The sequence below is a fragment of the Pagrus major genome, chromosome 22, assembly GCF_040436345.1.
Source record: "Pagrus major chromosome 22, Pma_NU_1.0".
Lineage (NCBI taxonomy): Eukaryota > Metazoa > Chordata > Actinopteri > Spariformes > Sparidae > Pagrus > Pagrus major.
Genome location: NC_133236.1, coordinates 6899482 through 6926654, shown reverse-complemented (window position 1 = coordinate 6926654; position 27173 = coordinate 6899482). Strand labels below are relative to the sequence as shown.

General features: G+C 42.5%; 1 protein-coding gene across 1 annotated transcript in view; it reads left to right on the top strand.

Moving 5' to 3' along the window:
- Positions 1 to 827: 827 nt before the first annotated feature.
- The window catches only part of tnfrsf21 (tumor necrosis factor receptor superfamily, member 21), a 49332-nt gene continuing 22986 nt past the window's right edge, over positions 828 to 27173 (top strand). Inside the window, exons 1-3 of the mRNA XM_073493136.1 lie at positions 828 to 913; positions 13249 to 13960; positions 18524 to 19111. Of these exons, the coding sequence (XP_073349237.1) occupies positions 887 to 913; positions 13249 to 13960; positions 18524 to 19111 (1327 nt within the window). The 5' untranslated portion in view covers positions 828 to 886. The remainder of the gene's footprint in view (positions 914 to 13248; positions 13961 to 18523; positions 19112 to 27173) is intronic.

Sequence of the window (27173 nt, the reverse complement as noted above, 5' to 3'; positions counted from 1 at the left end):
TTTTGCTGTGAAGCTAAATAGTCCACATATTTAAAGGGGCACTGTGTCGTTTTGGAGAAGAAATTCAAACCCACATATAAACAAAGTAAAACAGTATAAATTGTGTTGTCCTTTAAGGTCATTTTGTTTAGTCAGTTTATTCAGTCATGAAAACAAAGAGGGTTTGTTTATTTAGTTTGTTTAGGCATCCAATGAAGATCTTTCTCTTCTCATTAACATTTCTTCACCTAAACTACAGAGTGCTCCTTTAATAAATGACTGGTATTCAGAAATGTCCTTCTCTAGTTAAACAGCCCTCCCAGTGTTGGCTCCAGGGTGTCACTCACATCATCAGAGGTTTTTAAATATGAAATAAGTCTCCCAGCACACCAACGACACGCCATTCTGGGCCCGGACCTGGGTTCACCTGCAGGACACATCCCCTCTCTCCACACAGACGGGACTCAACACACGTGTATGGCTTTTCGGGTGCTGCGATTGGCTGCGACGCCTCGCCAACCCCGCCCTTCTGTGTCTACGTCACCGCGGCAGTGTCCGTAGCGCTCTGCAGCGCTGAGGGAGAGCCGCACTGCACAGCCTGGACGGGGCGAGGCAGCGATCCCGGTGTGGCCCTCATCCATCATCGCTATGGGAATTACCACAGCGTTCTTTCTGAACCAAGCCCTGATCCCGTACTATCTGAAACCGGTCCACCTGGAGACACGGACTATAAAACACTGCAGTTGAGAGTGTCGCTGCTCCAGAGCCCGGCTCAGCTTCTCTCCTCCAGTGAGCCTAGGAGGAGGAGGAGGAGGAGGATGAGAAACATCTAGAGATGACAAGTGTTTCTCCTGCAGACAACTTGAACGTTTGCTCGAGCCTCATCCGTGTTTTGTAACCCAGGACGATGCCTGCCATGTGTGTGTCCGCAGTGGTGAGTCCATCATCATTTTATCACCTCCCTGCTTGTTTCCAGTCTTTATTCTAAGGACTCCTCCAGCAGGTTCTCCATTTAAAGGGACAGTGCCTGTTTTTTTCGTCCCAGCCTGAACTTTAAATCAAGTATCCCAAATAAATTTCACTGTTAAATAAACTCCAGAAATGCTCCTCTTTTTTACTTTAGATTTAACATCTCATTGGTGTGTCACTCACCCCTCTGTGTGTTGACGGCACAAAAGAGTCTCCAGTGGAAGGATGGAGAAAGAAAGGGCACCCAGCAGTCTATTGTTTACCCCGTTGTACACCCAGTCAACTGCCTCTTGTCTGTTGACTGTCAATGACATGGCTTGATTGAACAATTGAAACACAGTCAATATGACTACGTGGGTTTAGACAAACAACATCGCTCTAACACACTCATTTTGATGGAAAAGGACATTTTATTGTCATCATAACTTAAGTGTCAAGGATGGAAGGGTGTTTCTGTGCCAAGCAGGATCTCCCTCATTGAGGTGGTGGAGGTGTCCTTTTGTTATCCCAGTGCAGCTGGAGCTCAATGTGTCATCAACCTCAGTGAGTCAGATGAGGGTCCAGCACAGAGACTGTGTCCTGGTCTCAGAGCATGAAGGCTGCTGTCGAGCTACGGTGATGTTGACTTTTTGAACAAAGAGTCATGTTGGTCTGTTAGGTTCATCAAGACTGTCAGGTTCATGCAGATCATTCAGAGATTTGAGTTTGGTATGTTTTGATATTAAGGCTGGATAATGATAAAATTGGACATCAAGTGTCTGTTTTGTTACATTCTGTTTTCAATTCTTGAATAAAAGGATGTGAAGTCGTTGTAAACAGCGTTTTTTCGGATGAGTGTGCAAAAAGCTTCGCCATGTGGGATTATAATAACTTTTCATTACAATAAAAGGTTTGTTTCAGGCCACACATTCATGTCTACACATTTCTAAGGACTTGATTTTTTAAATTAAAAAAAATGAATAACTGAAGCACAATTAAAAGTGTAAATGTGTATTGTGTGTGCTCATGCAAACATCCAACCTACATGAAGTATAAACTCAAATGCGTCTGATGCATTTGATGTCATCTTTTGGACTATATCTGCATCTTAAGTCCCAATACCTGACCCAAAACTCAAAGGGTCCAAGCTCAGTCTTTCAGGTCAGGTTTGGAGGATGTTGTTTCATTAAGCTTTGGGCTTTGGTCAAATTCTATTTTTCTCTTTGTTTTTTATTTTACTTTCCATCCCTTTCATACCGGTCAGTAGTTTTACGCATGTAGATACCCTTCTAGTGTCATTTGTGAAAGTGCCCCTCTAGTGCAGTAGAAGACTCCATTAGTAGGCATGCGGGGTGGTAAGATGGGTCAAATACACGACTTCCCCCCCAAGAATGATTGATAAGTTAGTAAGTAAGTCAAGTTACATTAAGTAAGTTAGTGTTAGTGATTGAATGTGGTTATTATAAGCATGATGTTTTCCTAAATCTAACCAAGTAGTTTTTGTGCCTAAACGTGACCAAACCACACTCATGTCACAACATTAACAGTCCAAAAGTTATGATATGTGAAATGTTCATTAATATGCTTTATTTCAATAGTGTAACTGGATGTTGCAAATGTATTATTATAGTAGACTGTCTGAAGATAGTCTGAAGCTCAAGGTCACTGAGCAAGCTGCTGTTTTTGAGGAGTTTAGTGTGACAATGTATTTATATATTCTTACACTATAGAATTTATAAAGATCTTTTCATACTTTCTCTCCTTGGTTCTGCCAAATGTCGTATGCATCATGTGTTTTAAGTAGATCCACAACGCCCAGGAACAGGGAACGAGTCATAGTGTAGCCAATGGATTGCATTAGCCTGCCAAGATAATGGTCAGTCATGGATGAAATAAAAGAAATATATAGATTTACATTGGGTTTGGTTCTTAAATTTGCTAGCACAGGTGTCAACTTAGCTTGTCCTTTCAAATGTTGGAACAATCCACCCACAACTTTAGCTACCCTGCTTGTCACAAGTGCATCTGTGGCAAAGCTCCAAAATCGACTTAAGAAACAGATGGTGATACTCCTGGATCACCTCCTACTCTTCAGCTGCAGTGCTGTATATCCAGAACACTTTGATACAAATCAAGGATTAAAAGTGAAAGCTGTGTCTCCAAGCACACAAAAAAACACTGGTGACACCACTTAAATCTTGACTTGTGTTTAACCTGATTCATCTATCTGCATTTCATCGAACCACTCATTAGTTGTATAATTTTAGTTTCTAAAGAGGAAAAGTCATCACGTTATTGCTCCTCTCACATTTAGGAACATGTCTAACTAACGAACAACAACGGAGATTAAATTAGGAACATTTTACAAGTTGTATTTTCACAATAGATGAACTCAATTCCTCCCAGTGCTTCATGCTTCAGTAATCAGCAGTAAACTCAAACATCTACACACATAATCTTCTCCAGCTATTGTCAGTGATAAATTCAGCGCGACTGAATCCAAACAGAGTCTCTTTCTCTGAGCTGGAATGAGCTGCGACTCATGCGGGATGACACGAGGACACACAGCAACAGGTGCTGCCTGCTGTCTGTGTGGGTAAATGTGCGTGCATGTCCGGCGAGGGGGGCAGTGAGTAAGTGCACGTGTGTTTTTGTGCCAGCGTGTGTGTGTGTTTGTCTATGTGTGCGCATGTGTGTGCTCATGGTGGGCCCCACTTTAATTGGATAGTAATTACAACTTAATGTGTGCCACACACACAAACATCCCACCCACACCCAAGTGTCTGTATGCACACACCTCATTATGTAACACACGTGCTCCAACACACACACACACACACACACACAGCAGCCTAAACAGTAGCTTGATTGTTTTGTCATGATCCAGCGTTTTCAGTTAATTAAGTCATTCCTGAAACACCTTCAAAGTTTTGGAAAGGTTTACAATACTGAGACATCTGAAGCTCACATTAGACCTCAGTCTACTTCCTGCTCTGTGGTCTAATCTGTTGCTGCTGAGCCTGAGTCAAAAAGTAAATCAAAAGTCTTGTCACACAATGCGACTGACTGCAGTTTGTGCTGCGGTGCACTTGCACTTGCACTTGCAGACAGACAGCTCTTCCTTGATGCTGACAGGCTGTGTGTCGTGGCATGCAGTCTGTGTCCACGTGCCGTGTTCACTGCTTATTTTAGGATGTTCTGAGAAATATGAAGACACTGGAAGGTGCCTCTGTCTGTTGTCCATCTCGAGTTTCAGGCAAGTGGGTTCTTTTGCCCTTTGTGTGGCAGTCATGATACACAGTATGCTCCAGGCCCACATTTTAGGCAGTAGTTAAAAGTGCTGCGTGTAGTATTATGAAATCAATTAGGGGTCAACAGGAGGATCACTGTGCTCCCAACACAAGCAGAAATACAGGCGTCAGAATTTCTCACGATAGCAGATAATAGGCCGAATGAATAGAGCCTGGAAAAAATGTCATGATTCAGCACTTTTGATAGCAGCATGCACATAAGTATTTACCCAGAAAACACTTTCAGTCTCCTCTTCAGAGAGGTCAAAGAGGAAATGTTAGAATTATTAAAAGCACCCTACCCCTCTAGCTCAACAAGAATAGGACTGCCATAGGCATGAACTGGGCATGCACTTTAATGCACTTCCATAACGTTGGGGGATCTTGTAAGAGACAGATCAAAAAAACAATGGGCAAAATCAAAGCAGCAGAGGCTGAGGTATCCTGAGACTTAGTCCCTAATATCAGTCAAGCTCCACATGCAGGTGATGCTGACTGTAAAGTGTATTTGTGTATTTGTGTCTTTATTTAATGGATAACACTCTAAAACCAGATAAATTAGATTTTGAGACTTTCTTCAGTCATGCTAGCTTGATTGTCTGGTATCCATTTAGTCATTATTTGCCACTCTCAGCTCCACCCAGGCTCCACTTGAAATTTGACGAAATTTGAAAATTGTGGTTCAAGAACAAAATAGTGAACTAGCTGATGGGGTTGAAAGTAAATCCAGGATCCATATTGTCCCCCCAGGAATGTTTGGGTGACATCACAGATGGTTTTGTGTGACATTTCCACAGTTTTGAGACATTTGTTGCTTACTGTAATTCTACCAACGTATGACATCAACAATGCATTGATGTTAAAAAATGTTCTAGGCGACCCATGCACACACCACGAAGAGGAAAGAAGGACTGGTGCATATTACATGTGTGATTAAGAGTAAACACACCAGTATGAACACTCCCTGCGTCAATGCTACGTTTATATGCTGTTGTCACTCTCTCATACCAGTCAAAACACACACGGTCTAATGTGTGCAGACCTGGCAGCCCGTCACATGCCAGAAATGTGCAGACGACTGGCTGTTGATGCTCAAGCACAAAAACATGGAAGTGAAAGAGCTTCACGCTTAGCTGCCTGTCGCCTAAAAAAAGATTTGACCTATCAGGTGTACCTCTGTTTTGATGCCTACATGCAAGCTTGGTCCTGGGCGTGTCTGTGCAGCCCCTGCTGGAGGTAGAATTACAGGGTGTTCTGTGAAGCAGCAAGCAGGGAGTCACAAAGTCAGGGGTTGAGGTATTTGTTTCATTGAATGTGTGTGTGTGTGTGTGTGTGTGTGTGTGTGTGTGTGTGTGTGTGTGTGTGTGTGTGTGTGTGCGTGCGTGCGTGCGTGCGTGCGTGTGTGTGTTTTGTGGGTGGGTGTGCTCAACAGGAACCTGCTCTGCAGTGGTGCAGTGGTGCCACACTGGTGCCTATATGATGTAAACAAGAGCTGCCTGACTGGCGACTCCACCCTCAGATCTCTCCCTTCAGCCTGTGTTCTGTCCTTTACTCTGTCAGTGAGTCACGGAGGCATCAGCTCAAAAGTCCTCCACATTTTCCACTAACACACAGCATAAAGCACAGCAAAAGCAAAGGGACTGGGTTGCACCAGCTATTCAGAAATCAATCCTTACCTACGCCAGTTTCAAATGAGAGATTATGGCGTTTTAGTGATCAGTAATGTGTGAGTCTGGTCAGAAATAGCATCTGTAGCTGCTCCCACTAGTAAGACTGCATTCCAGCCGACAATAGAAAATGATACACTTTAGACATATTGGGGGAGCTGTTCAAATTGTATCAATTTCACTGTCACAAAACAAGTTTTTTTTCAAACTGATTGCTTTAAGAGACACGCAGCAATTCAGTATTGTACTTAGCAGTGTGGCACCTACATTAGACAGATTCAGTCAACTTCAAAGCAGCAGAGGCTGAGATATCCTGACTTTTCTGCTCGATGTATATAATTATAGAGGTGGTTGTGTGAGGGTTAAAAACACTATACTAACGTGACATTTTATCCATTATATTTGGGTTTTAATACACTGACAATGGACTCCAGCCATATTTGTTTATTTTTTAGGCACTTTCATATTATTAAGCACTAACTCTGACACATCAGTTAAGATTTGGACTCGGACAACAGAAGTTACAGTTAAAAGCTCATCTGCTCTGCAGCACCAGCAGCAGAGTCGCAGCACAGAGTAGCAGGAGTCACATTTCACTTGTAACATGATGAGAGTAAAGTCTCTGTTACCTTGGCGTGTGCGCCGCTCTTTTGTTCCGTCCTTCACGCAACTTCATGTCCCACCTGGAGCGTTTCAGAAGCAGAGCGTCATGCCTGCCTGATGTTGTTGACTTGCTCAGACTGTGTTTATTTCATCATTTATTTTGTGAGTCTGCTGTGGTTGAGTAGGCTACCTAGTTAAACTGGTTCTTTTTCTGTCTGTTTAAAGTGTGTTCATTGTTAATATTTCCAACTTTGTTGTGCTGTGGAGCCCAAATCAGCATATGGTATTTTATTTTGAAAATTGACCAGATGCACTGTGGCATCCTGATCTCTGACTTCCTGTTTGGCTTGATCTGCTCTGTGATTGGCTGTAACACCAAGTGGAAACTGGAGGTAAAGATAACTGACTGACAAGACGATGGCGGATGATTTTTTGTCAAAGCATGCCCATAATGCAGCTTAACAGCTTTTCTTTATTGGACCCTCTGTGTCTGGTTACTGTTGCATACCATTGTAAACAACCTCCAACACGGAAAAGTGCGATGGAATGGAATTCCAAGTTGGAAACCCCGGGTAAGATCCACCAAGCCCAGACTTCACCAACAGAAACGCATGACATCACACAGTGAAAAATGACCTTTTACCTTGTTACCACTTATTAATTTATGTAGAGTTTGTGTTGTGAAGCATGCCGTCCTTTCAAGCATGCGGTATGAGCCTACACCTCCTGTCTTTATTAAAGAGTGCTGATCTGTAAAATCAGCCGCTGTAGTTGCGTGCAAAGTTTAAAGCCTGCCATACAAACATCCATTTGCTATGGTTGTCTGTGTTTTACCAAACAGATGCACTGAGACACATTTCTTATATCCCTATCAATGTGGAAGTATCAACCTCCGAGTTGCAATGGATGACAGCATAAAGTCCAGTCTGTTAAACTCCACACCCGCAGTTTGAAACACGTTTTCTGTATCTGTCTCGTCAAATTTGTAATCTCCAAACCTCAAAAAATCCTGATGGTATCAATGACATCATCAGTATCTTTTAGACTATACCAAGCTTCTACAGAGACACAGACAACAGCATACAAAAAGCTGATCTTCATCTGTAAAATTGCTAGAGTACCCCTTTAAAACCCCTTTACATTCATTTAAAGCAGGCGTAGAGAAATGTTTTAGTTGTGCCTTCCAATAAACACAATTTTAATGTCTCCTAGAAGAAGCTAGCCTTCTCACTCTTGTCACTGCATCTGGTTCATGTGCCTTCACAGGGTAGCTCACTTCGTGTCGAGCCGTCTGATTGGCTGTCTGGCCTGTGCACCAGGCAGATGATGTAGTTTATGCGGCAGACACAGAGACAAAGTTGGCATAATAAGAGGAAGGCTGGCAGCACTAAGAAATTGATTCATGCTTTGCTGAGCTGCAGAGGTAGCTGTGTAGAGTGTGTGTGTGTGTGTGTGCAAGCAGGAATGTACTGACAAAGTGCCAGCACTGCACTTTGTTTCCTCTTCTGCTTTTTGTGTCTTTGTTGGCATTTTATTTTCCTAATGGCAAACAGGAAATGCAGTTACACAAGACTGGTTGATTGTGTCTGAACGGGAGGACGGGATGCTTTCAGAGGTGGTCAAGACATCAAGACACACCCTCAGAAAGACACACACTGACCAAATGAGAACATCTACTTGTCTGCCATTAGCTTAGGGCACTCTTGAATAGCAGCCGTCGCAGTAATAATCCTCATTGGTTTCAAACTGTAGCACAGCTGGGTCGGCTCGATGAAGAAATGTGTGCTGCAGTTGTTTTTCACTCACTTTCTATTGACTGTCCTGCCCTCAATTTACTTCAAATATCATAATACCCTATGAGCTATGTTATAATGGAGGGTTAATACATGTAGACTCATCATAGGAGGCTCTCTGTTTACTGTAAAATATATCTAGACTGACACAAATTATTGTGGCATATAGATACTGGATAAAGTAACAGTAAATGTGTGTAACTTAATATAGACAAGACTCTTTTTAAGGCTAGTGATTAATAATTGACATCATTGTGTAAGGTGAGTGTAGGTTTCGTGGTTACTGTTACCTGCTAACGTTAAAATACGAGTCCAGCTGGTCAGTATGTGACTGGAACATTAAACTAACTTTGTGTCAATGCAGACTTCACTAGGTGTATGAAAAAGAAAAGAAAACTGCCAGTAACACCACTAATTTTCATTTTAAAAGGCAGTTTTTGGACAGATCCCCCAAAGACATATAATATGTTTATTCTTGTCTTTTATAGGTGCTGGTAGGCAGATGTTTTTTATTCTTTGAACAGAGCCAGGTTGGCTGTTTATCCCTGCTTCCAGTCAGTAAATTAAGCTAACCACCTGCTGGCAGTAGCTTCACATTTAGCGTACAGACATGAAAGTGGTAATGCATCTCCTCTTATCACCTGTTTAGTTACTGGTTACTGATGAAAGCTTAAGGTTTCCCTTATATTTGTTTCCAGAGTTCTACATGGTTTTTCATAAGTCTACTGTAGATAGTGATAGGAATATGGTAAATCCCATTAATTTTGACCTTGTAGTATCTAGTTACAACCAATGAGTTGCACTGATGAGATCTTATTTCTAAGGCAACAACAACAACAATACTTCAAACATAAATGAAGTGGGTCACTGTTTATCAGAAATCAGAATCAGCAATACTTTATTGATCCCTGAGGGGAACACTGGTTATTGAGTGTGGATAACCAATCCAATTACATCTCCTTGTCTCACAGTGCAACACAGAACAGTAGATTACTGTACACATTTTGCCACGATTACTAGATGGGCTGCTGTAATTGTGTTCATCCAAACTGACTAATGTGGAAAAATGAAAAACAGCCCTTAAACAACCAGTTTTCTCAAACACTTAAACATAAAATACTCCAACACACAGGTCTCCCAGTACTAAGCTGGTGGCCCAGTGAACGATGCTGAAAAAAACTGTCCCACACATGATCCTAAGTAATAATTGCATTAAACTAGAATTCTTTTTTTCTGAAAATACAGTGTGAATGCTGAATAGCCCATTGCTGGAAATGCAGAAATTGCCTCACATTGCCTTACAAAAGGATTCAAACCGCTGCTCTTGCGGTCCAGTGCTCGGACATGAGCTCTGTGCTCAAACGTCTTCCCGCTCTTCTGTCACCGCTTCACATTCACACGAAATATGAATTACCTACTCCAAAAAAACAATGCATCCTGTTTTTGTTTTTTTAACTTGAACACACTTATGACATATCACCATGTAATGATATCCAAAATCTAAGACAAGATAATGTACAGTCTTGTTTCACGATACGCTTTATTGATATTTTGCTCAGGCGTACTCTAAACAAATACTGCATGCATGAAAATACTTATTGTAACGTGTCATCATGATGTCTGCACTACAGTATTGTGTTTTCATGAACATGCAGATGTAGAACAGGGTTTCAGGCTTTAGAACGAGCAATAGAGGACTCGTGCAGTTTTCTATGACAGTGTTTACTAATAGTAAAAAAGAGTTATTGCGCTCTTTTCTCTTGACTCTTAGGAGATGCTTGGTATTTTTTAATGAGCCTGCTTCCCCAGACAAAACAAAATCAGCACCGTGGGTAACGACATGAAAAGCATGAGTATCCAAAGCAATCAGAAAGTTCCTGTTTAATACCACAGCATGCCGTCTGTTCAACAGCTTCACATTAAATAGTGAGTGATACACCTCAATTATGGTAATGTTCAGTGCATGCTGTTCCAATAATAAAATTCTACAAACAAGCAGAAAGAACCACGGGGGGACCATCCTTTGTCCTGTAACAAGCAGAATGTTCCCATTTACTGCAGCACGTGTTCTCTACTCTACCAATGTCTCACTTTGAACATTGATGTGAATGAATGCATTGATGTTACTGACGCAACAAAGTTATGAGCCGCATGTCGAGAACATGCTCTGATGTTTATGGATGAGGTTCTGGGAAAGAAAACAAAGAATGAAGGGGTGGTTTGGTGAAAGGGCGCTGGAGCGGTGAAAGAAAGGACAGCTTGATTCCTATAAGCACTAATCATAAAACAAGTTTGTCTTCCTTTGACTGTTTAATTGAGAGACGTTTGTGGGAAATTAGTTCTGGACCCTGTTATCCTCGTGGATGTCTTGAAAAACCTAATTTTCTCAGCAGTGGCTTGTATTAACACGGGATGTCCAAATAATCTGGGTCTGTGCTCGTGGATGTCCAACATTCACGTGCATCATCAGCAAAATTCTCCCTTCACTGCATCACTTCAGAGCCACCAGCCCTGTTTGTTCTGCATACACACACAAGCTGCTAATCTTCATTCACAATTTTGTGAAAAGACATAAGACACTTAAACACACATTTCTGCACACAGATCCACGTTTTGTCTGACCTGTCTCCATCCACGTCTGAGTTTCTCTCTTGTCGTCTTTCACTGTGTACTTTTCTCAATCCTTCTCTCCCTGCTTTTTTTTTTTTTTTTAAAGTGTGTTATGTTGAACTAGCAATAAATTACACTTCCAGGCGTTACTAATGTATTTTGTTTGGAATAGTTTGCATGTCTCTGATACTTCTGTCTTGAATCAGACTCAAGTTAGGATAAGATAAAATAAGATAATCCTTTATTAGTCCCACAGCGGGGAAATTTGCAATATCACAGCAGCAAAGGGGATAGTAGAAATAGTGAGCATCAATTAAAATAGTAGTAATAAATAGTAATAAATATATAGAAATATAAATATAAAGCAGTAGAAACAATATAATTGTGGGGGCTTTACTGGGAGCAGAGCCGGTTGTACAGTCTAACAGCAGCAGGAAGGAAGGACCTGCGATATCGCTCCTTTGCACACTTAGGGTGAAGCAGCCTGTTGCTGAAGGAGCTCTCTAGTGCTCTCAGAGTATCTTGCAGGGTGGGAGCTGTTCTCCATCAGGGATAATAGATTAGCTATTGTCCTCCTTTCTCCTACCACCTGCACTGAGTCGAGGGGCCATCCCAAGACAGAGCTGGCCCTCTTGATCAGTTTGTCAAGTCTCTTCCTGTCAGCAGTTGTGATGCTGCTGTCCCAGCAGACCACTCCATAGAAAATGGCTGATGCCACAACAGATTCAAAAAAAGGTCCTCAGGTGTGCCCCCTGCACTCCAAAGGACCTGAGTCTCTTTAGCAGGTAGAGTCTGCTTTGACCTGTCCTGTAAAGTGCATTTGTGTTGTCTGTCCACTCCAGTTTATTGTTCAACACCCAGGTACTGGTAAGAGTTCACAATCTCATTTCATGTCCTCATGTCCATTCTCTGGATATTCACCGGTGACTGCAGTCTAATCTGGAGGCAGCTCTGCTGGCACCAGTCCACAAAATCCTGGGTCAGTCCTCTGTACTGTCTCTGTGTCATCCTCATCTGTGATGAGGCCGACAGGCAGAGTCATCAGAGAGCTTCTGCAGGTGGCAGTTGTCAGAGATGTGCTTAAAGTCTGCAGTGTAGAGGGTGAAGAGAAAAGGAGCCAAGATGGTTCCCTGCTGGGCCCCTGTACTGCCTTTTCCCACTCACAGTCTCGTGCCCTCACATACTGGGGTCGGTTGGTGAGGTAGTCCAGGATCCAGGATGATAGGTGGTGATCCACCCCCGAGTGTTCCAGCTTGTCCCTCAGAAGCACAGGCTGTATGGTAGTTATTTTTAAGATAATATTAGACTCATAGATTCTTGCTGTGACTTGGCTGTGAGACATTGCAGACTACGCGTTAGACCATGAAGTACATTGGTGATTGCAAGGAAGGCACCCTGGAACCATTAGACCATTTGGTACACTGACAAATATCTGTCCACAGACAGATATATAACCACCTGGAAAAATACTCAAAACTGCTCCTGTGTTAGTTTCTGTTACAAAAAATGTGTTTTACCATGATGACACAGAGACAGACTCACAAGGTGGAAACATTACAAACACTGTTACGGCTGGACAATATTGGACATGAGTGGCTTGAAGTTGTTGGGAAACAACACAGGCTGAAGTGAAGGATCGGAAACTAGGGCCCTGTTTTGAATTGTGGCATAGGAACTGCATAGTAAAGCTCTGTCAGTACTCCAGCATTATTGGTGATAGTCCTCCACTGATGTTGTTGCTCTGACATGACTCACAGTGTGTGTGTGTGTGCGTGTGTGTCTGTGTAACCTTAGACATGTGTGGGTTACCCCCCTAAACCCAGTGAGCTGTTGGCTTCCCAGCAGAGGTGAGAGGGAGCCTGGCTATAAAGGAAGGACGAGTCATATGTCTGTTTAAAATCTCAGTTCTGCTCGTAAAGTCAATGAGCACTGTTAGGCACTCAACTCAGGGGGAACAGGATGAGTCAGGGGAGTCAGTAAATAAAATGACATTGGATTTAATGGGTTTCTGAAAGAGATACTTCCCAAAAATCTCATCAAAGCAGACTCATACACTGGGAACCCAAACGGCAGCCTTGAAAATTGGACTTCCCCGAATCCCCTGACACACAGCACACTCATGTCTGCCTGCCTGGCCTGTGATGTTTCATACAAAATTATAAAAGTAGAATTCTGAAATTGGTCTGGTTGTGTGAGGCTTGCTCATTGCTGGTTGGGAAACAGTTTTGGATTGGATGGTTTCATGTTTTAGCTTTGGGGGTCGTCATTTGTGACCTGATCAGTGTACAAACTGTACAAACTGTAAACTGTTTTCAGTTTTCAGATTTCTCTAACTTCCACACTTTCTTCTCTTCTCAGCTCTTATTAACAGTGCTGGTTCAGATCTCAGCCCGGGTTTTGACCACCAGCAGCCCAGCTGACCAGCCCCTCCTTTCTCCACGCCGTTATCAGCACACTGACCCAGACTCGGGCACCCAGCTGGTCTGCGACAAGTGCCCGGCAGGCACCTACGTGTCTGCCCACTGCACCCTGACAGCTGTGAGGGAGTGCAGCCCTTGCCCTGAAGGCACCTTCACAAGGGGTGAGAATGGGGTCCAGCAATGCCATCGCTGTCGGGCTCCATGTCCTGCAGGCTTCATGGAAAAAGTGCCCTGCACGGCCACCCAAGACCGTGTCTGCACATGTCCCCCGAACAGCTTTTTGTCGGGTGTCGATGGTGGCACAGAGTGTAAGCCCCACTCACTGTGCCCACCAGGGACCAGGGTGAAAAAGCGGGGCAGTGGAACAGAGGACGTGGTCTGTAAGCAGTGCACCAAGGGGACTTTCTCAGACGTGGAGTCGAGTGCAATGAAGTGCCGAACCCACACAGACTGCCAAGCTCAGGGGCTGGTGCTGCTCACTCCAGGGACTAGAGATACAGATAATGTCTGTGGACCATCTTCTACAGCCCCCTCTTCCTCATCGCCCGTCTCCTCAACCACCCCACTGGTGCCTGCACAGGCTGTGCTCGTACAGGAACCTGTGACTTCTTCATCCTCTTCATCATCACTGACTGGACCTGAACACAAAGGTCAGAACAGAGATCTTGTTTCTTCTCTGTTATTTTCAAAGAAGTTAATTTTAGCATTTCATATTAATTCCCTTGATTATATGTTTCACCTCACTTTTCTGGTAGCTCAATATCAAATAGTGTCGTTATTACTCCTGATGACTTGAAATGGGCTAACTTCTGAAATGGGCTGAATTAGCCTATTAAGAGTTCATCTAAGTATGGATGTCCATGTCTTTACAGTACAGCATCATTATATCAACTATATAAAGCAAGAAATTGCATGTGAATGCGGAATGTCGAAAAGTTGATGCCAAACTGCTTAGTAGCCTTAAAAGTTGTATAAAACAGGTAATTTATGAAAAATGTGGAATTTTGTAAGGTTTGCTGAAAAGCTGTCACTAAACTACAATGCTGGCTCGAATTAGTAGCAGTTAAAGGAGTATGAAGAGTTGGAAAGGTGGGGAATGGGTCTAATTAATATAAATGAAAAATGAATAATTAATAAAAGTCATAATGTGTGAAAGAGGTGAAACATTATAAGGTTTGAAGGGAGTTAAAGTATGAATGAGTAGAATGGAGTCGGAAACACTATGAATAGTTGGAGAAGTGGCACTGGAGTTAAGGGCACAAAGTAAAGTGTGAGCTTGGAGCTAAACCACATAGCTGACTTAACTTTGTATGAAGAAGCAGCTGAAGGAGATGACTTAAGAATAATGGGTGCCCGTTCACACAAAGGATATAATCTGAGAAAGGTTGAAAGTTGCATGAAACTTAAAACAGAAATTGTGTAAGAAGTATTAATGATATGAGAAAGTTGAGCTCCCCAGTGTCATGAACGTTTCAAAGTTTAAATGCTGTTTCTATCTGATGGCATGAATGAGTGGGAAGAGGCTGAAGATGAGTAGGTTTGAAGGGTTTTCTAATTGACTACCAAGTTTCACAGAAAGTAGGGATTTTTGAAAGTTGAATAATACCCAGAAAATATAAGAAAGATGAGAAACATTGACCTGTTTAAATGGAGTTTCTAGCTGAAGGCACGAATGAGTAGATGCGAGGTTAAAATGTACAATAGCTGAATATTTTTATGTTTGAATAAAGTTTAAATGTCGAAAATTGTGGAAGGACTTGAGTGCCTCAAAACATGGCAGAATAACAATGAAATTGGTGTGTAGAAGAACACACTGCATGTTTTCAGAGATTCATGGAGATTGGTAGGCATGGAAACAAACTGGTGGCAGCTCCTTATCTCAGGAATGTTACTATATGTGGACAGGAGGAGTTATGGGTATTTCTGTCTTTCTCCGTCACCCTCCCTTTATCTTTTCCCCTCCCTCCTTACCTTTAGATCAGAGAATGTGAAAACACCTTACTTTCCCTTTGTCTGCCTGCACTCTGTCCTCCTCCTTCCCTTGTCATCCCTCTCTGTTTTTACATCAGGCCTGTCTCAGTCAGTCAGCCAGTCATTTCTCAGAATCAACCATCCATAGCTAGTATACCCCCCCCCCCCCCCCTTCCCACAGAGACCCTCACACCTATAATACTGTCACCACTGTTTGTGTTGGCATTGGATCGATGGCCTCTCAGCCAGTTAATCTGACCCTGTCTGTGCTGTAAGAGGGAAAGTGGGGGTGGGCGAGGGTGGGTGTTACGCACTCATGACTGCTATTTTCACCCGTCTTTTACTCTCAGTGATGAGGATGGAAGGACCACTTTGGCAAAGGAGCAAACCAAAATGTCTTTAACCACTTTACACAACAATAACAGCAGCGATAAAAGCCTAACTGTATTCACTATATTTCAATTTATATAAGTCACTAGATGTAAGGGGCTTTGTAGTTACATCACATATCTCAGAGCAACCACAGATGCAAGCAAAGAATTTGATATGAATGTTTAAATATATCAACTGGGTCCAAGAAGAACACATAACAGTGCCTGGTAAACAATGAATTCATCTGGACTGGATATAGCACCATGCCAGTAAATCCACATTTATCACAACAAAAGATGGAGAAAGTAGTGTTGTATTCAGCATAGGAAGAAAAAGCACGAACAGAACCTCATCAGAGGTTTTGTTTTTCAAAGTATGTTGATACTTTGAATGGTAAAAGTGCAGTTAAGAAAAGTATCACCACGGCAATGGTAACATGCCGAAGTTTAAGTTTAATGCGCACCATGTTCACAATTAAAGTTAAGCCCATAGTTTATCTAAAACTGGCTGATTAGACCTAAAGACAAAACACACTTTAGGCTAGGGGTGTCAAGATTTCAATTCTAAATAGAAAATTTGAATTATGACACATTTCACAGTTTTCAAAAAGTTACAGGTCCTAGGATTTGGGTATTTTACTTGGCAATATTGCTATTTCCATAATATTAGATTATATTCCCCTACTAATGCTATGTCTCATTTTGACCTTTTAGATAAGCACTTAACATGGACATTTCATCAGTGTGAATCTTCAGCTGTGATTAGACTAACTATATCTTGCATGTAGAATCACATATATCCCCAATCACTGATGCTCAAAAGCTGAATACTTCCACTATGGTTACTGGACTGCCTTACATCCCCTGCAAGTCTTCTGTATTATCCTAAAATGCTGTTTGTTAAAGACCTTTTGGTGCCAGCCAAACATCAGCCTAAATTTAGGATTAGACCTGCACCTGTGTACCTGTCTGCTGATAAGAGGATAAGAGGGATTAACACTCATCCAAGTGACAATCCTAGTAAGCAGCAGCCCATTTATGATCTAATGTCATTATACAACACCAATCCCATTAGCAGCAGCACACAGTCACAGAGCGAGCAGCAGGGAGGTGGTAGCAGCCATATTGATAATCAATAGTTAATGGCGCACTAAAGGTCGACTGACCATTACAGTTTGTTCCCATGTCTGAAAAACACTGTCCCTGCTGTTGTTTATGTCAAATGGGACAATCCTATTTGTTCCTTTCCTATTTCAACAGGTGACAGACTGGCTGTGAATCTTTAGTCATTTGACCAATCCCTTCTCCTATTGAAGATTCTTTCAAATTACTGCAACTGAAGCCTACATCTGATTAGATTTGTCCCAGCTTAATGAAGGGGCAGACTGTGGGGTGAGCAATTCAAAGCTCATCTGCTGTGAGATTAGGAGGTGGAGCACAGCTGGGCCTTAACAAGTGGAGGCAGATTGTAGTTTGTTTGCAGTTTATAAGCATCAGCTGCAATTTAACTATAAACAATTGCTTAAAAAATGGTATATAAAGCATTCCCTTGTTTGTTAACAGTCAAATAACTGATAACTAAAGTTTGAGCAACTAAAAAGTCACAATTTATTAATGATCATTATAACAAAGTGTTAAACCTTTGATATCCTAAAAAAGTTTGTTATGCATGGCTGAGATAGAAAAGTTGCCAGCTGTGTTTTTTTAAGAACCATCTCCCAACAGTAGTGGATGAAAATGCACATCCATCTGCATTTTCTTCTGTCACTTTCCTGGAAATTCTGTCATAACTGTCTCACCATTTGTATGGACACCAGACTATTGAAGACCAACGAACTTCCACTGAGCATATTGCATTTTTTTCTCACTCGGGTCACTTTACACTATATAACATCAGTAATATTAGGTCTTGGATGACTGAGTATACCATTCAACTCCTTGTACAGGCATGGTCATCTCTGACAGGCCAGCATGCACAGTAAAACCTTAGCAAATGGTCTAAAATGTTTAGGATTAACATTAAGTTCAAGTTACTAAAGCTTGTCTATGAAGTAAAACTCACCTATTCCAACTCCAGGTTTCACAACGATCAGGAAATGAACATCAGCTAGTCCTGTGAGACAGGAAATCTTGATCCAGCCTCCTCTCCTGCATTGTGCTCTGGTTGTAAAATAGGCTACCTAACTTAGTTTGGTCAGCAGAATCCTTGTCTGTCTTCAAAACCTCATCCAAGGCTACCAAACCTAAGGTCACATAACATGCTCTCCCTGTCTTTTATCTCAGACAGCAAAAACTCAGCAATTAGTGGCTTCTCCCTGAACTATTGTGGCCTGAATTGTATCTAATTTACACGTGACCTATCTACATCAATCAGGAATGTATTGTGAATGTCAATGCTCACTGAATATCTTCACACAATTAATCAGTTGTTAATCAAATTTAAGAGATTGTAATTTAATTATGTTATGTGTCTATGCTGAAAATTGGGCTGATAGATGATGTTTTAGCCTCAAAAATCTAGCATTGGTCTGGCTCCAGTTTTTAAAGTACACTGCCCAAGAATGGAGGAAGTCAGCAGGAGGAGCAGATGAGTGAAAGGAGAGGCAGGAGGTTATTCCTTCTTCTGTTTGTGTGCCAGATTGCTTGCATGGATTAAAGTGTTAGGCTTCCCTCCCGTGATGCCTTCTGTTTTCATTGTCTGGGTGAAGCAAATCTCTGGAGTGAGTGAATTTAATTCCCTCTCTGTCTGTGTTGTCTCTCATCTCTTACTTCTGTACTATCTTGTCTCTTTGCTCTCTTTGTTCTCTCTCATCTCTCTTCCCCTTGCTTGCTCTATCTTGTCTCCATCGATCCTTTTGTCTCTCATCACAGGCACCTACAGCCAGTCAGCAGCTATTCAGCTGAGGGGTAACCCGGGTGGGAAAGACCACCATGCAGAGGGGATACACCTCAGCTGGCCAGGGAATCCCACCCCAACAAATCGTGATCCCTCACGGACTCCACCACCCACGGTTCGCAAACAACTGACGGACCGTGAGCTCCAGCAGGGGCAACCCAGTTCTGACCCTGTGCCAGGCCCCAGCAAGAGGGCGATGGAGGGTCTGGAGGGTGCAGGGATAGAGAGGGCTGGGACAGGTATCATCAAGGTAGCCGGCCAAGGGAGTGGTGGTGGTGGAGGAGGGGTTTCCAGCTACTACAGGCCAACTCGCAGGGGCTCCCCAAGGCCGAGCACCCATAATGACTTTGACATCAACGAGCACCTGCCCTGGATGATAGTGCTGCTGCTCCTGCTGGTGCTGGTGGTGATCGTGGTCTGCAGCGTGAAGCGGAGCTCTCGCGTACTGAAGAAGGGCCCCATGCAGGACCCCAGTAGCATCATGGAGAAGGCAATTCAGAAGAAACCATCTGCACCTCCAACACAGGCCAAGGAGAAGTGGATCTACTACTCCAATGGACAGGGTAAGCCCACTTTTTCTTTGATTTCAACAAGGGCAGTTATAGTGAAAAATTGTGGGAAAGTGCTCTGACACTTGGGTTGGGCGATGTCTAACAAACTGGCATATGGCGATGTCCATGGTGAAACATCATGAGCGATGGCATTGTTGTTGATGGTGATGAGGTAGTGTGTCTCCTCAGAGCTGCAGTAAGTCAGGGGTTGCTCATTAGCTCACCACTGTAGTCACTGCTTTTTCCCCACTGTCACTCTGACTCACTGACCTAACCCATATGAGAAGACTGTGGCCTGTTTCCACTGACATACATCCCTGTGTTGGGTTTGAAAGGGTCTTTGTCTCCGCGTCACATGTCTGTACCTTAGCTGTGTGCAGCCTCAGAAGCTTGGAACATAGTTAGCCAGCTAGCTATACTGACTGACATGTTTGAAAGAAACACATTAACAGCAACCTGCAGAAAAGAAGTGCATTAAGCAGCAACAAAAATCTTTTATTTTCTCTCCCACATGTTGCCTTCCAGCAACTCTGAGGGGACACATAACATTTTTGTGCTTTCTGGTCGGGGGCCTTTTAGATCACAATGCTAAAATGGTATAGGACTCAGAAGTTGAGGACTGTCAGTCATCACGATGGACGAAGGCATCTTCTATTGGTCCAACCCTATTCGACACACAAATGAGATAGAAATGTCAAAATGTCTTGGACCACCACAAGCCCCCAGAACAGTTGTAGAACAGATTCTCAATGTCTCTAGAAATCTACTCAGGGGGGTAAACAGCATTCTTCCAAAAGATTATCTTTCATATCATGGTTTAGTGATGATGTTGGCGATCAGGGTCTTACAGATTGTTTCAAGATCTCTGATACGTGTTCAGTTGGGTTGGGAGTTGGTGACTTTTGTTCTCACATGTCTAAATGACTACCATCTTTATGAAACCTCTAATCCTTTCAATCCTGGATAAACAGTAACACAACCCAACTCATTATGGGGTCTTGAGTAATGTTAACTATTGAACCTCATACAAGGCTCAGTAGAAGTTTACATACATACTGATAAGACAGATGGTATGCCCTCAGAGAAAGTGGCTTATCACAGCTCTGCTGTGTGTTTTTGTATTCTCGGGACTGGTAGCTTATATGGTGTACATCTGCAGCTAACATGGGGGGGTCATGGACTTTCACTTGCATACTGGATGTCCCAGTCTAGTGTAATGACATGTTCTGCCCCTGAACTGTATAGAACCATCTGTTGATGTTATCGCACCGCTGTGGGTATCCGATCTAATCAATTCTGCCCCACAGCGCATGGTGTGGAAGGCAGTGGTTACACAAGCAAGGACGTGACCCTGTTGTAGTACCACCCTGCTGTCACTATCCACCCCCAACACGGACAAACACTCAGGTTGACTTGCTGCTCTCAGGTCTTCAATTTCCTCTTGGTGTCTCCTTCCTTTCCTCGTCTCGCTCTCTTGTTCTGAGTCGCTGCCCTCTTCCCTCATTTCTCTCTACCTTTATTTACACTCACTTTCTGCTGCTGTTTTGTTCTTTCAATGACTTTTTTGTTTTATTTACTATGATTTTTTTTTTTTTTTTTACCTCTTCCTTGCTCCAGCTTTCTTACCTTCTTTGTATACCCTCTCCTTCATCTGTCTTTCTTTGGCTTCATTGTATCTTTTGCTCTCTCTCCCCTCTTTCTTTGGTGCTCTCCACTTCATTTTATTTCCTCTGTCTGATGCTTGTTGTTTAAATTTGCATCTCTCTCGGTTACTAGTCACCCTCTACACAGCTCCCATCTGTTGAAACTGTAGCTTTCAACAGGTAGAGTACATTGTGCCCCACAGCTGAGTGCTTAATTTCACACTGAAAGAGACTCAAACCCAGGAGACACCTCCTGTCTGAGACACTTGAATCTCTACTTTGAAACTCTGTATGTGTGTGTGTGTGTGTGTGTGTGTGTGTGTGTGTGTGTGTGTGTGTGTGTGTGTGTGTGTTTGTGTGTGTGTGTGCTGTGATAAAGCCGGGCCACCCTCTCTCTGCTCCCTCAGTGCCTGACCACAGAGAACTGGAATAATCTGGTTTCAGCTGCATCAGGGTTGTTGGTTGGTTGGCAAGGCACATTAGTGGGTCAATCGGGTCTCTTACAGGGCGACAAAGACATACATAGGCAGAAGGAAATGAGGAGAGATAGTGAGAGGGTGCAGAGTTTTGGAGGGGGGGGAATGTTGTATTGTACAGTTGTTGGCTGAACTCACATGGGGCTTCCCTGCTGTTACCTAGCAACCTTTGTTCGCTCAGATAATAAAGGTGCTGATGGAGAGAGGGATGGGGATAAAGTTTAAGATTAGTGCAAAAACAAATCAAATAAACAAAAAAAACACCTTGGTTTGGGGCAGTGCTTACTGTAATTACTGTATGCAAGTGCCTAATCAAAAGTACAACTTTTCTTAAAGTTCCCATGAAATTGAAGTCAATGTGTAAGTGTTTTTATCGCATATGTCTTTCTCTATATCTCACCTATGCACTAGTATCAGGCCCTGCAATGACCAAAAAGTTGTTTGCAGGTATTCTTAATGCTTATACCATATGTATAAAATGAAGGATGCCAACAGATTACTGTAGAAAAACACAACTTTAAAACTTTATTCACTGATTTGAGTGAAACTTTCATTCTGTTGTCCTCTGCCTACTCGGCTTCAAATCTGGACAGATAGCTTTACTTGTTGCTAGACTAATTGCTAACCGTTGCTAACCAGCAGCCTCTCAACAGACACCTCCGGACCACGGCCGTATGAAGCCTCCAGGAATGACTTAGGCCAGTTACAGTAGCTTTGTTGCTAAAATAACAGCCAACTTACCGCTGCAAAATGTCGCAGCCGTTAGGTAAAAAAAGTGCAACTAAGTTAGAAGTCCTTGGCTGACTCAGCCTGGAGCCAAACCTGGCAAGAAAACCACCTTGGTACTGTATTCCGTGTTGTCAAATTGGCCTCCGTCTTCTCAGAGTCTGCGCTTTACTGTCCCGGTTGGACAGTGTTCACCGGAAGCTTCCAGTCTAAGGGGAATCAGGGGACGGCCTTCCATTCTGAAAAACACCTCCATTGCGAAACCCCTTCATTCCGAAACACCCCCACTCCAAAACACCGCTGTTCCGAATCCGACTTTCAAGTTCCAATTACTTCCCAATAGGGTTAGGGTTAGGGTTAGGGTCAGGGGTTCCCCAATAGCCTTTTCGGAATAGCAGGGTCTTTAAAAAAAATGGGAAACCACGCCATTAGGTTTGGTTAAGCTCATTTTTAAAAGAAACCAGCGTTTTCTGATGGAAGGAATAATAATAGATTACAAAAGCCAATGTCAGACAGAACAGATTCTCTTCAATTTAATCCATACAATAATTCTCGCATGTGTAAATTCACTTATTTAGTTGTGACAGTACTGTGGTTGCACAAGTCCAGTATAGAAAAAAGCAATGTCAGGCTACTTCTGCCTTTACATCTGAGAAAAAGCTTGGTCGTTTGCACAACCAAAACCAAACACTTGTCAAGAAAATGTAAACATTTTGGGGGGTTTTGGTTTGTGTGTGTTCGTGTGTGTTCTCCTGATTGGGTGAGTAATCTTGTGCCCATGTGTATGTATTTACTTGGAGATGTATGTATGCACATCTAACCCAAATAGCCATTTTACACCACTATTTATTCTCTGGAACATAAAACAAAACAGCTTCTTAATCCTTCCAAGGTGTGTGGCTGGCTCCCCTTGAAGGTTGTAATGCCCCTTTACTAGAGTAGTTAAAACACACGGGCAATAAAGGAAAAAGGAGAAGGGAAACGTCAAAGCACAGATCACACACATACAGCACTTGGCATTTGCTCAGAGGCAGTCAGGAAATAGTGAAAAGTGCTACTCCTCCACAGCAGGGCTGAGTGGGGCTTTCCAGGGCCATGTTCCAGATTTTTATTGCACAGGATTTAAGAAACAAATTTGTTTATCTGAAATAAGGATACAGCAGTCAAATTAACTAAAAGGGAATCACAAAAATGTTGCATAAAGGTCAGCTCGAGGCTACAGTAGGCTTTTCACATTTTTGTCGTCAGTGCAAACAGTCGTGTCATTCTATCACTTGTAGTGTTATTTATATCATGTAGCTGCTTGCTGTTCAAGATTTAAGGAGAATTGTTGTGACCCTATGGAATACTTGGAAAACACCCATTATGAAAACATCATAATGGTCCTTAGAACATCAGATTGAGGCAGGTTGTGCTTGGTGTGGTAACCAGCCATATTATTTACAACATACTATATTTCCAAAGTAAGATGCAGATTTTAAAGGAAAACATGAAGGAAAACAACATTCTACCTGCCCACTATCCTCCCTCGTTAAACATCCACACCGTTAATGATGCCAAGCTCCACATCCAAGCCCAGCAGGGAGCCACGAGTTCGAATATACTGCGCTTTGCGATACCAGGGTGGGCCGAGGTAGCCTGCTTTCAGTTCAGCCTGGGTTTGATTGTGAAGAGCAGGGTTTGGGGGGGTTTGTTGCCGGTTTGGAGGTATACAACACGTGTTGTGCTCTCACAAAGCCACACACACATTTCACCAATTTAACGTTGTGTGTTCCCAAATTGGAATGAACTTGATAGGACCACGTGGTGTGATTAACAGAATGGTATTTTTAAAGATACTGACGCACACAGCGACCTGCTTCCCATCATGTTACACACAATAACAGGGTGAGACCACCTGTTGGATCCATGTTTTATTCCTCACTCATCTTAAAAAAACCTCATTGTTGCTTAAATCAGAATCAGGAGTGTCCCAGACATTACAGCAATATACAGATATTCTTATTTGGTCATAATTTTGTTCCATCTCTTTTTACCTGACAAATCACATTGTTTATATGATGTGTTGGACACTTATGCTACCGTACTCTGAATGCTGTGTCATTGTCATTGTAGTCAGATCTGCAAAGTTCTTGAACTGATTCAATATCCTGAACTAAATTGCTTCAAACTGCTCAATTCTTCAAAAACCTCGTCCAAAGGTCAACATATAACAATTTTTCTGACTGAAGGTTACATTCTTGTGCAGCATTAAGTGGGCAACAGAATTGTAAATGTTAATGGCTACATAATTCCCCCACAAACCAATGAAGTGAGCCACTGCCCCAAATTAAGGAGTTCTTGGGGTCTTACTCATGAGTGAGGGTAAGATGGAACAAGAGATCAACAGACAGATTGCTGTGACGCCAATGATCATTTTGACAAGAGCTGACCTTGAAGGTGAAGATCTTGACTGACCAATCAATCCTCAGTACATTCCAAGCCCCACTTGTGGTCACGAGGGGATGGTAATGACAAAACATATGATTGTGGATACACTTGTTAGAAACTGTTTTTGTGGGGGTTTTTTTGAGGGTGGCTGAGCTTCAGATGCTCTTGGGGATAGAGCTCAGACATCTGGAAGGAGTTTGGAGTACAATCTGTTCTTGTTTTGTGGCAAAAGAAGTCACTTGAAGATGTTCTGGCATCTGATTAGGCCTCCTTGATGCCTCCTTTTAGAGGTTTTCTGGCCATATCAACTGGCAGGAGGTGCTTGGGCAGACCCAGCACATGTTTCATAAATGATCACCTCTGGATTCCCCAGGAAAAGTTCTGGAGGACATGGCCCGATCTACCTGGCTTTGTCTGTGGCCACTGTGACCTGAATAAGGAGCAGTAAATGAACAGATGAGTTACGGATGCCCGTCCAAATTATCCCAGGGAATTTCCCAATGCAACCAAAGTCAATTACTGGAAAAACTAGAGCAGCTGGGGGTCATCTGTCTCCTAATGTTGAGAAGGAGAGAATAATTTTACCTTGTGAATGTGAATGAGAAGGTGAGATTCATGAGCTTTGGGTAGTGACTGAACGAATGAGATTGAAGTGGTTGAAATGAAATTCCTTCTGAGGGTGTCTGGGCTCAGGTTTAGGGATAGTGTGAGGAGCTCAGACAACAGGAAAGACCTCAGTATGGAACTGCTGCTCTTTCTTGTTGAGCCATTTGAAGTTGTTTGAAGCCTCCTGGACTGGACCTTCTTGGGGAGATTTTTCAGGCATTTCAAATTGGGAGGATCCAACATGCTGGAGGGATTACACCTCCAAGAAGAAGGGATCATCCAAGAAGAGAGAGAGGCTGTGGCTTGGAAGGATGCCTGGGCTACCTTGCTTATCCTTCTGTTACTGTGTCCTAGACCTGGATTAGCAGTGGTACATGGATGGATGGATTGCCACCCACCTTAACCTCAAACCTTATATCGGTGTGTTTCCATGTACATCCAAAGATGTCTATTGTTAAAAACACAAGTGGTCTACTGGAGCAGTTGGGGGTCAAGTGCCTATTACTTAATCTGTAATTGCTTAGAAAGAAAGGAGCATGTGTCCTAGTATCTACTTATTTAGCTTTGCTCTATGTTGTGAACCCCGATTAGCTGCAGTTATTTATGAGAACAAATGGCATGTGAATGTGATACTCATTACAGAGGAGAAACTCTTTCTTGTTTGGATGCTAGACTTCAGTGACCTGAGGTAGACAGATGGGTTGCTGTTGATAAGACAAACAGGGTGTTTTGTCAGAGGTGGGGTTGAGTGTTTTCCTTGGTTGGTTTTGTGTGCTATGTGTAATGTATGTGTAACAGAGGCACTGTTGTTGAGAAAGAGTATCAGTGTGTGGGTTTTCACCACTAAATATATCCATGTGGTTTAATTAAACATGCTTAATTGTTCAGTCATGTAATCTGGACATTGCAAAAGAGATTTAAAGGTACAAAACACAACTTTTTATAATGACAAAGACAAAACCCAAGACTCCCTTTGTTTAATGTGTATCGGGTGGCTTAGAGACAGATGGTAGGATCAAGTGGCACCTGTTCTGGTCAGAGCTGATGTGGCTGGGTTGCTTCAACACTGTTGACTTTACTGAAACTGTCCATCAGTCTTGCTCCCCATCACCACACTGATGTATTTTATTCCACCGTTCAAAGAAAAAGTGAAAGCCAATTTCCCGTATTGTTTTGTCACAAAATCGTGACAAAATCGTCACAACAGCAGATGTTTTCAGTCAGTTGGTCAGTCCACCACTTTGGTCCCAACTGAAATATCTTTAAAAATAGCTGTTGGATGGCTCGCCATGCAATTGCGACTTCTGTGATTCTCTGATTTTTTTCTCTAAATGACCGATGATGATCCCATCAGCTTTAGCTTTGTGGGTGAATGTGAGCATGGTCAAGCAAAAGGGTCATTCCATGCAAACTCACTCTGAATTCAGAACTTTTCCCAGTTCATGTTGTGGATTTTCTTGAATTTTTTTTTTTTTTTTACAGTTTGGTGAGGCTCCTAAACAAAGGATCACAAAAATGATGCAATCAGGTCAGAGGGCCAAACTTCAAAAATTCATAATTGAAAAAGGGATTTGGAGTACAGCTGTAGGTTCATGTAAAGTCACATGACTTGAAACAAATCCATGACATGAACTGGGAGGGTCTAGGTGAGCTGTCATGGAGTGACCCAAAACTAAGGATCCAACCATAGTAAACATAACCTGCTAAAAATTACACTAACATTTTCAACCTAAGCATTTTTAGCTTAACAAGCTGCTAAAGGATAACTTATCCTAATTTATTTTCTGTTTATTGACTGAATTTACCGACACTTACACAGATTTTAATAAATCCTACTCAATATTAAAATAGTTGTACCTTTGTCGTGCTTAACCTTATTTGTTTTAAATATCAAAGAAGTGTGTGTTGAATGAATCAGCACATCAGATCCTGAAACACTGTTGCTCTGGTCTGAGCCACATACAAAGATACATGGTATCCACTGAGAAACTTTCTTTTGAGTGTTGAACTCCCTTCTTACTGTGTCAATAGTAGAGCTTGCTGATTACAATGTTTAACACCCTGAGCTCAGAGCACCAGAAACCTGGAATAGTAACTTTGCACCAGAAGTAGCCAAGTGAACTTCATTCCCGCTGTTTGGAGCTCTCTACTTCTTTTTACTGGCTGACAGAAAATACAAAGCAATTAGCATCA